Source organism: Branchiostoma lanceolatum, chromosome 1 (genome assembly GCF_035083965.1).
Source record: "Branchiostoma lanceolatum isolate klBraLanc5 chromosome 1, klBraLanc5.hap2, whole genome shotgun sequence".
In the NCBI taxonomy this organism is placed as follows: Eukaryota; Metazoa; Chordata; class Leptocardii; order Amphioxiformes; family Branchiostomatidae; genus Branchiostoma; species Branchiostoma lanceolatum.
Genome location: NC_089722.1, coordinates 15464511 through 15479415, shown reverse-complemented (window position 1 = coordinate 15479415; position 14905 = coordinate 15464511). Strand labels below are relative to the sequence as shown.

Genomic DNA, 14905 nt, shown 5'->3' with positions numbered 1-14905 from the left:
GATAATGTGTACTACCGTATGGCAGAGCATATCGCTTCAAAGTCCAAGCTAGTTCTAGAACAGGTGTTCATATAGCGACAGGTTCCTTATCATAGAACGTTCGAACGCCTTTTTCTGACGTAACAAATATATAGAACAGAGTTAGGTCTCTTTCGAAACCTACTAGAACACTGCTGAATCGCAACGCTTAGCGCACGTATAGTCAGTTTGTTTGCATGAGGTTTGGATTGTGAAAATCGAATTAGTCGCGATGGCTTACCAATTTGCCAGCGGGATTGTCCGAGGATTCGTCGGATTAGAAAGTTGGGCCGCCAAACAACACTCCCCAACGGCGCAGCGGGCAAAACTGGCCAAGGAGCCAGATACACCGGACACATGTTGCTATGGTGAAAGCCAGAAGCCCGAAAGTGTCACAGAAAACATGTATTCATTTTTCAAAACATTAACTAAAGAGAAATTCCTTGCGGGTGTCCCAACAGTGTGCTCGGGCCTGAAGTGCCTGTTATCACAGCGCCATGTGAGCGGGAAGATTTTGGATGCCGGGTTGACATTACATACCCATGGCAACAACCAACCCTGTCAGGCGGAAACAGTGGGTACAGACATGGAACTCCATCAACGGCAGATAGTAAAGGTATGAGGCAAGGAACCGTTGGTTCAAACTTTTTTATGCGACTGGGTTCTCAGGGAAAAGGAGGCAAGATGATCGGTCCAGATACTGTGCCATCCTGTTTCCGTGCATGTTACTACCGTTATCTAACTATATATAAAGGTCTATCTAACGTTACGGTACCGTTATCTAAGGTCTATCTAACATGACGGTTTTAGCAAACACAAGTGAGCCAAAAAACTTCGTGACATGCTTTTGAATAGCCTGAACTTGGCTTTCTACCAACAGTGTGGTTGCCACTGCACTGATACGGTTATAAAATGTAGACTGTCGACAGAGCTGTTTTGGACGAGACTACACAAGTACATAATGTTACATATGCCGCTGTTTGAAACTTACATACGGATACAGTGCCATCGTCCCTAAAATCTATACTTCCTGACGATAAAAGACGAATCAAACGAAAAGGTTTAACAAAAATATAAATTCGACTAATGTGATGTCGTTTGGTTATAACTTGGGGTTAAAGAGTGCTTTCCTTGGTTAGACCGGACAAGACTTTTTATAGATTTTTGGTCAATGTGGGTCAATGTGCAGCATCAAACGCCTGCGCCTCCTAGCGGTTGCCAACGCTATGACCTAATTTGGAGGTAATCTAAGGCTACCATAGGAGTTTACACGCTCCGAATGTAACCAGATGTAACGAACTATTCAGCCACATAGAAAATAAACTGAGAAGCCAGGCATTCAAATCCACCTAGAGTTTATGTTTGTTTTGAAAAATCTTACATTCTTGACGAAAAATGACACAAATTTAGTTTTTAAAGGTAAATTGTAAACCCTAAGCTAAGCTTCACTAACTCGATTACGAGGCTGTCACAAGTGCACAAGAATCCAAGATGGCGATGCGCGTACCAAAAGCGCCGGGCTTGTCCCAAATGCTAAAAGACGGCTCCAAGGTAAGGTTTTTGCCTCCTAAACGGACTCTAAAATGGAACCTGAATATGTATTTGATCTTTACGTGTGATCTGATAGGTCTGGATCGCCGTATTTTGTCGCATTTCTTTGTGACTATTGTGGGTAAGTGAACTGCACGTGCAGCTTGCTAGAACATTCTACACAAATCGTGGGAGGGGGGCACAAATTATTTCTTCTGACAACCGATTTATACCGTCCAATATACGTGAAAATATGTCTGATCTGTGCCAAAACAACATATCGTTAATTTGTCAAAGGAAGGACCCAGGTTGAGATGTCAAACTGATGTAGCAAAGAACTAGACCATGAAGATAGTCATGTCAATTTTTTTTGCAAGTCAGACGGAGATATCTTGGTCTCTATATCATGTAGCGAAATTTGGTTGAAGCCATATTCCGGATGGATCATGAATCAGTAGACAACTGTTTTAAAGGCAAAGTCTTACAAAAGTTACCAACCATAATTTTCATTCTTCTCTAAATTATGATTTGAGTATCTATGATTCAGTTGAACAGATCCCCCCCCCCCCAAAAAAAAAATTCAATTTACCGGTACATGATTTTCCGGTCCCATGATTTTCAATGATTGAATGAAGTTGGTCGGCCTTATTTCATCCCAAATATCGTCAAATTTTGCACCTCAAAACTCCGATAGACATAACCTAGGGATAGTTATGCCCAACACTACTGTGTAAACTTTAGTCTCTGCATATTAATGATGTGTGTGAAATTCCCTCTCGCAGACATACCATGGTCTTGAGGAAGCTGTATACAGGAACATCGATGCCTGTCGTGAGCTGGCCAAAACAACACGGACAGCCTACGGACCCAACGGTAAGGTTACAAAAATATTCATATTTTAATCACGGTAAATGTTGAAGACTTTGATAGAAATTTTGATACTGCGAACTTAAGATTAAAAGTACCACGAAATTGCTTGTTCTGTCTCCTGCCCACCTACCCCCTTGTTTCAGCTGCAATCTAAAAACCATAGTGAATCCTGTATTCTTTCCCTGCTGCAAAACTAAGTCACCAAGAACTCAAGGCATTTGCAGTAATTGGCAGTTAGAGTTTGATACCGTTATGAATGGTTTAGTCGTGGCGCCGCATTCGGTATGATGGTCATATAGCCAGCTGCCACTATGTGCCTGTGAATCTATTGTGTTACGCAGTAGAGCGGTTGCTGCTAGCATACTAGCTGACCAACTCAGGTTTAGACCTCAGTATTCGCTAGCCTCTACCAGGCCCTGCGGATGGCAAGTAGTAGAAAAGTAGTAGAAATTGGCCAAATAGAGTGAATAGTATTCTAAGGGAGTCGGCTACGGAGAGAGGGTCCAATATGCCATGGGCGGGCAAACTGTACCCCTATAGCAGACTAACTCCTCTTGCATGTTTTTCTGTCTATTTGGCCAATTTCTACTCTTTCCAGCCACCTCTGGAGCCTGGTAGAGGCTAAATATTTGCTACAAAGATTAATATTGATTTTCATTGTTCTTTGCATTATTCTAAAGTATTAGTATTTTTCTTAGACACATCAATATTTAGCTCAACTGTTAACTGCCAGTTTGAGCAGTTATTGCATTGTCATTAGATTAAGTAGGTTCTTTTTTGTTGGTTCCTGAAAGCCAAGAAGTGCAGGCTTGACCAATCATTATACATGTGTTTTGACAGGAATGAACAAAATGGTGATCAACCATCTTGAGAAGCTGTTCGTGACCAACGATGCAGCGACCATCATGAAAGAACTAGAGGTGGGTTGGTTGGTTGGTTGCCTGATACTGTAAATACAGAAATGTTCGTGGTGGTTTTATGTTCGCGTTTTTCGCGGGGACATGTCACCGCGAACTTAAAACCACCTCAAATGTTTTTGTCCAATACTGTAGTAGTATGTGACTATAGCACTGCCGCAAACTTAAAACCACCACAAACACTCCATTTTCGCCTTAGTGCGAAATAAAAACCATGCAAACTTAGATTCAATCACAGCATTTTAGTTTTTGGAAATGCTGCTCTTGTTTAGTCAGTCATTGTCAGTACTTAGCCATGTTTTTGTATGCAGATTTGAGGACACAATTCAAACACGCCATAAACGATGGGAATTTATGCAGGAAAATCTTCAGTAACTGAACTGATAGGATAGACTGGGTTGAAAATACAGAGCTCCTTCGACTCCTTCTGTCAAAATTTGACAGCAGTCTTTTTCTGTTGATTTTCTTGCAAACGACAACCTTCCTGTACATGTACCTGGAATGTTCACATAATCACATTGTCACAGCTAGACTATCTTTGCAACCAAGCATGATTTTCAGAGGTTTCTTAATAATAATAGTTATCAATCTGTATAAAAACAAGGCATATGATGGTTTCCTATGTTACAGTATTGCCGATGATACTTAGACATGGTATGCCACAGCTTACATGTATGTCTGAAGTGTCACAGAATTTTAAGAATTTCTTATACTTACCCTGTCAGAATCAAATATGAATGATTCCACTTTCTTGTCATGTTCTCACAGGTCCAACACCCTGCAGCCAAGATGATCATCCTGGCCTCACAGATGCAGGAACAGGAAGTCGGAGATGGCACCAACTTCATCCTGGTGTTCGCCGGCGCCCTCTTGCATAACGCTGAGGAACTGCTCCGAATGGTGGGTGGTTACAAAACAGAAAACTCCAGACAATTTATTCTGTTGGATTGTTTGTGTTTTTGTCTTTTTGTTGTAATTGTCACAAAATTTCAGTGTTGTTGATTCTTTTTCTGCACAGGGTTTGTCTCCAACAGAAGTCATTGATGGATACAACATGGCAGCAAAGAAGGCCCTCGAAATCTTGCCAGGTAAGAAAGACGAACCTTTCCTTTTGATTTACAAACTGAACAGCAAATGATTCTGTGGTAATAAACATCTGCTGGTTATGGTACTTGTGATACATTTGAAAACGATCATCCCTGCTGCCTGACTTGGTAGCCAATTCAAATTTGGTGCCAAATGGCTACCGTAGCATAGAGCTGTGTACCAGTACACTGCACCGATACAGTACCGAGTACAATCAATTAGGTACAGGTCCAAAAGAACCTGACCCTGCTGTATCGGTACTGGACCTGACTCAGGGGATGGCCACTTTGACAGATAAAATTACTATGAAATTACCGTGGCAGTGCTCTAGAGCCACTCTAAAGCACAGAAAACACATTTGCATGGCTGGAGTCAAATTTACATCTGTGTTTTCATAATACTGTACATGTGCCTAGCACAATCAAATATCATGTTTTTACCAGTTCAAACATGCTTTTGTCCTTATTGAAAATCTAGCATTTTCCGAACAAGTAGTTTAGGTACAGGTTCAGGTCCGGACCTGTACCTTAACCCGTGTACCTGTACCTGTACCTAAAATTTGTTTAGGTACACAGCTCTACCGTAGCAGCTTGAAGGTTAAGTTAGTCTGTAGTTTTTCTAGTATCAAGCATATTCCAGTATGTAATGGTTTGGCAGAGTTGTCTATGATCATATAATATGAAATGAAATGAAATGTGACCCACATCCCTGAAGGGACCTCGGGCATAATCTCAGGCTGTTCATGCAACTGCACGTCAGCCTTGCCACGGTACGCATTTTTGGTCAAGCACACCAGGTCACCCCTACTCTTCTCGATAAGTGTGTTGGGTTCTTTTACGTGCAGAGGCTTGACGCTTGAGGCTTATGCCCGTAGCTTCCTCATACACCATCCGAAACGACGACTGCAATCCCTTACAACATGTCCGAGCTGTAGTCGACCCCTAGGATCAAACTCAGGCCCCAGGATCCACAGAATTTGATCCAGATGGCGAAGCAGCGGGGTTGCATTACCGCTTACGCCACGGGGACTATTATAATTCATAAGACCACATGATTGACACATTGATTTTAATGTCCTGTTTGTCTTCAACAGACCTTGTGTGCGGAGAAGTAAAGGACCTTCGGAAAAGTGAGGAGGTGTTCAAGGTCATTCGCACGGCCGTGGCGAGCAAGCAGTACGGAAACGAGGACTTCCTCGCTAACCTCATCACCAAAGCATGCAGTAAGTCGTCTTCATTCAATGCTTTTATTGGTCATTTGAATGTGCATACACATCAGGGGTTTTTCTAGAAAAGTTGAACAGGAGGGAGCACACACAGGTGAGGGAGCGCCCCTCTTTCCTGATTTAGATTAACCCCTGCACATGACTACATGTTTTGGTAGCTCATTAATTATTCATGAGCAACTGTCAGTAACGTTGCCAGAACCGTGTCTACTGGGGCTAAAGAGCAGGGCCCCTACGCGAGCGAGCCAACGAATCAAGCGATAGGGGTCCTGCTTTTAGGAGGGTGGTGTAGTTGTACATTGAAATATGTTTTAGAATAATTGTCGACAAAAGAAAGACTTTGTACATACAATACATGACTACATAGTACATGTATTGGTAGAGTATGTGTAGTTGTACATTTAAATATGTTTTAGAATAATTGTCGACAAAAGAAAGACTTTGAAAGATGGAAGGTTATTAGTATATTACCAGTCCTTATACTTTCTTCCCTACATTTGATAAAATGGTTGGCCAAGATATTTAGATATCATACACTACATGTACATATTACTAGTACTACCTGTAGTGAGAGACATTCTGAGCTACTCTGACGTGTGTGTGTTTTTCCCCTTTTAGTTATGGTGCATCCCAAGAAGTCAGCTTTCAATGTGGACAGTGTCCGAGTCTGCAAAATGCTGGTCAGTGTTTTAAACTTTGGTTTATTTATTTATTGGTTCGGAATGAACACTTTACATGAAGAGCCAGGGTTGCCCGTGGCTATAGACCTTTCTCACGCGGCGGCCATGATAGAATGAAAACGAGGCCCTTGTGGCAAACATTAGACCGATCCTAACTGTCAATTACAATTACCAGTTTAGCCAATGATTACCTGATAATTAGAGAATCGACCAATGAGGAAGTGGCTGCATGACCATCAAATATTTGCATTTCTATGTTCATATTTTGCATTTCTACGCTCTGACAGAGGAGGGCGGAGACTATGGGATCGGTCAAGGAAGCTCTAAATTGCTGCATCTTTTTTGTACATTGCATTAGTTGTAATATTGATACTTAGATATCATATTTTAAAACTTAATGTGATTTAGGAGGAAAACTAAATCTGTACATTATTTTTGCTTCTTTGCCTCATTGGCCTCGTCTTCATTCTATCATGTCCGCCGCGTGAGAAAGGTGTATTGTAAAGGGCTAGCCCTGGGAACAATACAATCGATAGGATAAGTTGTCCTATTCAGGTATTACAAAGTAGGATTTCTAACATTGGAGAATTTCCAAAACTTAAAAAGTTAACGAATTAGTGCTAGTACAGGTTTCGTCAATTTTACAATTTTGCCACACATGGCTAGTACTGACTTATATGGAAAACAGGTCCCATCTTGAAGGAGTTCCAAGCTTTGACTTTGAAGGAGGCAAATGAATATGTTCCTTTTTTAATATATTGAATGATTTTGTTGTACAGTAACTCTTGTCTTTTGCTGTCACTTCTGTTCTTTTATCCTCATTTTAAGCACTTAGATTTTGGAAATGGAACAAATCATACAAAATCTGTGCACTGTGTTATCATAGGGCTGTGGCGTGTACCAGTCCATGGTTATCCAGGGCATGGTCTTCAAACGCGAGGCGGAGAGCGACCTCAACAAGGCCAAGGACGCCAAGATCGTGGTGTACTCGTGTCCGTTCGACATGGGGAACACGGAGACCAAAGGCACGGTTCTCATCAAGTCTGCGAAGGAACTGATGGACTTCAGTCAGGGCGAGGAAGGTCTCATGGACTCAGTAAGTTGGATTGGGTCTAAGTAAAGTGCTTAGCACAATAACAGTTGCAATACTTATCCAGTTCCTTGAATAACTTTTGTGTATCTTACTACATTGATGTCATCGACAACCAGAGTTAGTTTTTTACCGATTTATAATCCATGTTCGTGAGAAACTCACTGGGTATAGTTGTTGTTTGGTGCTTTTCCTTTGTTGGCTGTTACATGAAACAACTTTGTACCGTTTTGCCATCTGGAATGTGAAACATGTTTGAGACTCTGTGATGGGATTTTTTAAAGTTTTAGAAGAAAACTACTTCTGCATTGAAAGAAAATTGCACATAAGTGAAAATTATTCTGAACACTAAGATCTGTATCAGTGACACAGTTGTATTTTCCTTGTTCACTCATTAGCAAGTAAAAGCGATAGCGGATACCGGCGCCAAAGTTGTCGTGTCAGGCGGGAAGGTGGCGGACATGGCGCTCCACTACGCCAACAAGTACGGCCTGATGGTGGTCCGGCTCAACTCCAAGTTCGACCTGCGGCGCCTGTGCAAGGCCGTGGGAGCCACCGCTCTTCCCAGGCTGGTAAGAACCATTTCTGTGTCTGTCAACAACACATTGCAGTGGTAGAAATACATTTTTCCGTTCTGCAACATTGCAGAATGTCAAAATTTTGTTCTGCAATTTGAAGATATTTTCTGCAAATACAAAACCCTCCATGCTACATACAACCTTCTCAACCTAATAATGCCTACTTATTTAAATCATATCTAGCTTTGCAACATTGCTGTAATTTTTTATTCTCTCTTTGATTTTTACTAGCAAAATTTGAAACAAGAATAACATACATGTGTTAATGTGTGTGAAAAATAATTCAAGTTTAAGTTCATTTACAGTGCCGCTAGTTTACTAAATTGAGAACTATTGAATCACAAGCCTGATTTTTTCATTCTGCAAAATTGCAGGTCGTTAAATTTTTCTCCTGCAATCTTGAAAATCTTTCAACAAATTGCAGACTGCATGCGGGTATTTCGAACACTGCATTGTGTTAATCATCCTCCTTTCTACTACATCTGTTAATAATAGTCATCCAGGAAATTGAAGAATAAGATTTTAACACTACTTTCTACTACATTTGTGACTTTTACTTGTGCGAATTTAAAGTGTAATAGTAAATATGTCAGTATTTGTCCTAATCTGTCAGTAGGTAAATTGTTTCTTTTTTGGGACCCTATTTTAACCGTCTCCATGCTCAGGTAGCCTTTTGCCACCAAAATTGTATTGATTACAGGGTTAGGTAGCAGGGAGAAGGTTAAAAACTTGAAGTTAATTGAAGAATCAAGAACCAGTGATGGTGAGCTTTCTGGACATCTTGAGACCACACACATGTTATTTTAAGTATGAATAATCAGTTGTAATGTTCCATCGTCCATGCAGACCCAGCCCACAGCAGAAGAGCTGGGCCACTGTGACCTCGTCTACTCAGACGAGATCGGAGAAGACAAAGTTGTTGTCTTCAAACAAGGTTAGGAGAACACCGACACACAGCTAGAGTCCTTATATTACTGTTGAGGTTCCTTGAACCAGTTACTCTAAGAGTCTGTATTAAAATTTAACAATCTTTGCAAATGTTTTTCATTCAATGTCAAGAGTATTAAGAGTCGTAAGTTCCAATACGTTAGACATTTGGTTTACTTTTTCCAGTGGCATGCACATATGCTTGTAGACAATATTTCAATTTTGACTCATATGGATGTCTGCTATATACTGTAAATCCATTTGATTTTGCGATTGGTAATTTTAACCTTTTGGGGGAAAGGGAGTAGTTCACATCATTTAATTTTTACGGTGGGAACATACATTACTGTCTCAAATGTTAGTGATCAAATATTTACAATGATGAAATTATAGCGGTTGACCAGAGACCATTTAAGTAGCTAGAATTAGGTTACCATTAAAAAATCAAGAATTACAGTAGTTTAAAGGCTGACATTTTGCTGATTAGTGTAAAACAAGAAACTTTAAATGTGGTATGGAATCCACGAAGAAGCCTATTATTATTAAGAAGACAGCCACAAAACTCTTCATCAACCAACTTGCCCCCCCCCCCCCATAAAAACTGTGTCATATCAAAGCTTAAAAGACATAAATACAATGTGTGTAATGAACTAATGGGCTTATTGTTTCATTGTTCAGAGAAAGAAGAGAGTGCCCTGGCCACTATTGTCATCCGGGGCTCAACAGAGAATATCATGGATGATATTGAACGTGCCATTGATGACGGCGTGAACAACTTCAAAGTTATCACTAGGGTAAGGCTACTCTACATGTTTTATACCAGAGAAATATCTTCGTAATACAAGATATCATAAAATGCTCAGTGAAACTTTTACTGGTGACAGAGTACTGTAAATGCATTTAAGTTCCTGTGGTTTTTATTTCGCGGTAGGGATAAAATGGACTGTTCGTGGTGGTTGTAAGTTCGTGTTTGAAACAATAGTAGTGCTACAGTCATAGGTGGGCAAAAAGGTTTGCGGTGGTTTTGAGTTCGCGCTGAAAGTTCACCGCGAAAACCGCGAACATAATACCACTGCGAACATTTCTACATTTACAGTAATTCAGTATTATAAAGCTTAAGATATAATCATATAAGCTAAGCAACCTGACAAACAATCTAAGTCCATCGAAAGTTTATTTCCATTTATACACCAGTTCTATCTTTGCTATTTTAAGTGTGTAAAGGATACTGGACAGTAAAGGACATTTTTCATGAAAACCTTCCTCTCTGTGATACCAGGACCAACGGCTGATACCTGGTGCAGGGGCTACAGAGATAGAGCTGGCCAGGCAGCTGGCATCATATGCAGAGGTAAGGACTGTAGTATTTCAGTAGAAACTCAACTCTAGACTACCGGTCTTTCGGCAAAGGCTTGAGGGCGTTAGATCTTCATCCTTGCAACGGCAGTAGAGAAGAAAAATAAACAAATGTCAAATCAATGAAAGACTGTGACTGTTTCAGTGCTTTCACTAATGTGGTAGACTCTGATAATGAGTATCATTTACATTACAGTTGTTTTCTGTGAAGCGTTTGTTAGAATGTGAGAAATTATTCTGAAGACTTTCTACATACACGTGTATCTTGTGACCAATTGATTATGTACTGCAGGAATATTTGGTTATTAGAACAAATTAAATTTTTTAGACAACTTTTTCACACTCGACACAATGATGTAAGAAGCTGCTTATGTCTCCCTGAAATGCTCTTGCTCAAATGTTGTTACCTTGTGTTCTGACTTCCCTTTTTCTCCGCAGACTTGCCCAGGTTTGGAACAGTACGCCATCATGAAGTACGCTGAGGCCTTCGAGTCACTCGTAAAAGCGTTAGCTGAAAACTGCGGCATTAAGGTCAGTTCCATGTTTCTTCAGCTCAGCATTTGTCCTTTTGGTCAAATCCTTGAAATATTTAGTTACTGGTAGATCTACATCTACGATATTGAATCTTTATTAGTTTGACCTAGTGTAATATTCAGGCTTTTTGGTAGGATTTAGACAGGGGGTCCAAAAATTGGGGTGGGGGGATGTGTGTGTGGGACTTAGTTTTGTTTTCTCCTTGTTAGAACCAGAGTTCCCCAATGAACTCTAAAATAAAGGGCTTAAAGATTACTTGGTAGCTTGGCATGTCAATCAATTTACATGCTGTTCCAGTGTTTGGTATGAGGACAAAAACAGCAGTGCCAGTGTGTGTAAGGAACACATGTACATGATTGTTTAAATTTGTATGTAACTACCAAGGAAATGGCGTCCTAGGGATATACATGTAGGTGTCTTATTCTTTTTTTTTTTTTTCCGTGAACGTCCCCTAACTAAAAGCCTAGTAACAGTGCCATTGAAGTGCTACTATAGAGTGGGTAAAAGTTGATATTTTGAGTAATGCTCGTTATCATTTAAATGTACACATTTTGTAACTTCCGTTCCCGTTTGAAGTGCCACATATAAGGTGCCAAACTGTCGTTTTTAAAAGCCAGAAAAGTCTTAAGTCGTCATAAAAATGACAGTTTGGCACTGTATATGTGGCAAATCTTAATGTCAGGAACGTCTTACTTCAAACGGTAACCGAAGTTACAAAATGTGTACATTTAAATGAGAACAAGCGGTAAGTGTTGTTGTTAATGTTGACATTTTTGCCTTTTGATTTCTGCAGAGCCAGGAGCTGATAGCCAACCTGTATGCTGAGCACCAGCAGGGCAGGAAGAACGTTGGCTTTGACAATGAGGTAATACAGTAACTAATTTTTCTTGTGTAGCACAGGGTTTGGTTTGGACATGCATAGGACAAAGTGTTCATACGATTAAGTCACTCATTGTATAATGTATAATTTGTGATCAAGAGTGTTATTTTGTCAGAAAAAAAGACACTTGTTTTAGATGGAAGTGTTATCTGAATGCCGCAAGGTGCCATGAAAATGGGAGTGATTCTCTTTGTATGCATGTACTCTTACACGGTTACACGGTGTACTCAGATATTGTGTAACGCTGTTGTACAGGGGGAGGGAGTTGCAGTTAAAGATGTTGCAGAGGCCAACGTCCTGGAGCCGTTCCTGACCAAGATGTGGGGCATCAAACTAGCCTCTAACGCCGCCGCCACAGTACTCAAGGTGGACCAGGTATGGGAACCTTTCCTTTCATTGGCCACAGTTGTATTTGTAGAGACTTAAATGACTATGATAAGGCTAAGTATTTAACAGAGCTTGCTACTTAGTTTGTTTGCGAAGGTCACAACTCTGAAGTTTTTGTGCATGGCTAAGAATCATTTGTTCAGACCCTTGCACACAGGGCAGCAAGTTTCCTTGTCATTTCAGAAGCAGGGTACATTTTTACAGAGAGGTGTTGCTAGCCTTTCCCCTTTAATGTTCTCAAGGTACATGTACCTCCTCAAACACGGACCCTCATTTTACGTCCCTTCCAAAAGACAGTGCAGCCCCAACCAAGATGTCCTGACCCCAGGACTTGAACTGGGGTCTCCAAGTTACCAACTGATAGGAAACTGAAGCTCAAATGTGAGGCTGCTACCAGTTGAGCCACAGGGACATCCCAATGGCTATAAGAATACATATAGAATACAACACAAGGTATTCCATATCACCAGAGGTACCAGCCCGACTGCAGGTCGGAGCGCCCGAAGGCCGTAGATCGGACCCGCGGGAGGGCTGGGACCAAGGGTTATGTGGAATACACTGTGTTGTATTTTATTTATGTCATACCCACCAGAGAAATCACACATTTCAATGCGAAATGCGCCAGAAGTTGAGAAAAGTTGATGTCCTCGAACAAAAAATTGTAACAGCCGCACATTCCAAAGCCCGAATCCAGTATAAGAATGTTCGACAGCAGCGCACTCGGCGCACTCGAGATGCAGTCTAAATATTCTATTGAAGCCCATGTGATAACCCAAAGTTATCACCCGGTTCGGAACACCCATATCGAACGTTTTCGTGGCTCGAGTATGACATTAAAGTGGTTACGTCATAAAAAGGGTCTGGATCCAGGTAGAAGAATTTAGTAAAATGATAAAGTTTTAACCTCACGTCTATTATTTCTACACAGATTATTATGTCTAAGCCGGCTGGAGGTCCCAAACCCAGAGAGAAGGCAGACTGGGATGATGATGACTGATCTGGTCTAAACGTGCCTACAGAACTTTGTAGTCTAGCTTTCACCTGTGTATGTTGGAGTGGATATTTAATAGTACGTGTAGCAAGGGGACCACCCAAAATGGAACGGAAAGGCAGAAAAGCCGTTGGTTTCTGTGTGTGATCAGTATTCAGTTTTGAATACTGTAACTGTGGAAGAAGTATGATGTTAAACTGTCCACCTTACCTCAAATGTGGGGACTCTGCAGAAAGATGGATTTAAGGAAGTTATGAGATTACCGAGACTAATTTGTAAGAGTCACCAATGCTACAGTGTAACTCAACATTTGCCAGGATTCCCTAAGTGTACTGCACATTAACGAAAAGTTTCCACAAGTTGGTACAGCAATGGATATTAGATTTCTTCTAACACAACCAAAAGTAAAATACCTGAGCGGAATTTCAATAGTCCTTCTTAGACCTTCCCGAAGGTAATAATGACTGGGGCCTTGTCTCTCACTAGGTTAGAAGAATGTAGTCCCAAACAGAATATGAGGGGGCCACAAACTCAGTCGTGTTTGGGACTGCATTCTTCTTGCTACAGGGCCACCTAGTTGTGGAGAAGTAGTCATTATTGCCCTTAAGAACAAAGCAGAAGGACTCTTGTTTGTTTGAAGCAACTCTTTTATCTGTTGTACTGAACTTTGCACGATGTTGGAAAATTCATTAGCATCGTCAAATCTTTTTCGTTTTTGTCACAAATAATGTAATGTATACGAAATTGTTCAATTACCATCATAGCAACTTTTGTATCATATCACATGTGTACTTCTCGTGGGGAAATATCGCATTCCAAGTATGAAGTAGATCTTTCAAATGCGCAAATGTTGATGAATGCAACCTCTGAAGCCATACAGGTGCTAGATTTAGAGCATACCTTTTCTACATGTTTCTTCTTTATCTATCGCAAGGTGCATTTCCCCAGTTATACTGTTTTGTGTGTGTCTGTGTGATTATGAATTGTGACACGGAAATACTTATCAAGTGCAAGAACATCTGCTTATGATAAATATACAATGCTATTGAATTTGAAAAATTGAAAATAAATGACAAACCGTCGCAAGGATTCTTGTCAAAATCTTTTTCACAGGAAAATATACCCTAGTCAACATTAAGTCTTACACGTTTAGATATAGAACCAGTTTTAGCAAGTATTTTCATTGATTCTAAACAAATAGATATATAGTCCAAACCGAATTCAACATTGTAGGAAATGTTGTTATCCATGTTAAACATGCTCCCATTTAATATGCTTACTGAAAATAAGTTGTACAAAATGCGACTTATGGATTTGTAACATTATGTCACACCTGTGGAACAACATTCTTAGACAGAGAAGATCCTTTCACTAGTCGTCTAGTCAGCGGCAACAAGGGGAAAGGAATGGTCTTATTATATTTGTACATAAGACTGGACAAAACTTCAGATCTTCTCTCGTCTTCCACGGCCTCGTGCCAGCGCCCCCATGCGACCCATGGTGCTCTGTGCAGGACTTTTGGTGACTGCTTTGAAGTTGGGTCGACTTGTGACACTCCAGATGAAGAGAGCTCCTTCGATTCTGAACTATGAGGCGCCGTATTTCTTTCTTGTCCAGGTACAGCATTTGTCCCAGTATTCATCGGTATTTTGAAGGGCAGCAAAATCAATGAAAAGGTTGATACCGGCGTTCTTTGATGCTTTGTGAGGTTGCAAGGCGAACTTGACTCAGGAGTCACAGTTGCACACACAGAACTGCCTAATTTCTCTGGCATAGCGTCTGAAGATGTTGAAGACTTTCTTGATTGCCTGCTTGATTTTTTCTTGTGGCTTTTTG

General features: G+C 40.6%; 1 protein-coding gene across 1 annotated transcript; it reads left to right on the top strand.

Annotated features, from left to right (window-relative positions):
• The first annotated feature begins 1442 nt into the window (after positions 1–1442).
• Positions 1443–14151, top strand: LOC136437066 (T-complex protein 1 subunit theta-like). Its single transcript, XM_066431535.1, has 16 exons — positions 1443–1569; positions 2331–2421; positions 3259–3338; positions 4104–4235; positions 4354–4423; positions 5515–5643; positions 6265–6326; positions 7213–7422; positions 7815–7988; positions 8841–8928; positions 9600–9715; positions 10201–10272; positions 10716–10808; positions 11605–11676; positions 11947–12066; positions 13007–14151. The coding sequence occupies exons 1-16, from the start codon at positions 1510–1512 to the stop codon at positions 13073–13075; spliced, it is 1638 nt and encodes a 545-aa protein (XP_066287632.1). The 5' UTR covers positions 1443–1509; the 3' UTR covers positions 13076–14151.
• Positions 14152–14905: the final 754 nt, after the last annotated feature.

Coding starts and splice junctions, on each gene's coding strand:
- LOC136437066 (XM_066431535.1), top strand. CDS start 1,510: ATGGCGATGCGCGTACCAAAAGCGCCGGGCTTGTCCCAAATGCTAAAA. Junction 3,339..4,103: donor CCATCATGAAAGAACTAGAG/GTGGGTTGGTTG, acceptor ATGTTCTCACAG/GTCCAACACCCTGCAGCCAA. Junction 4,236..4,353: donor CTGAGGAACTGCTCCGAATG/GTGGGTGGTTAC, acceptor TTTTCTGCACAG/GGTTTGTCTCCAACAGAAGT.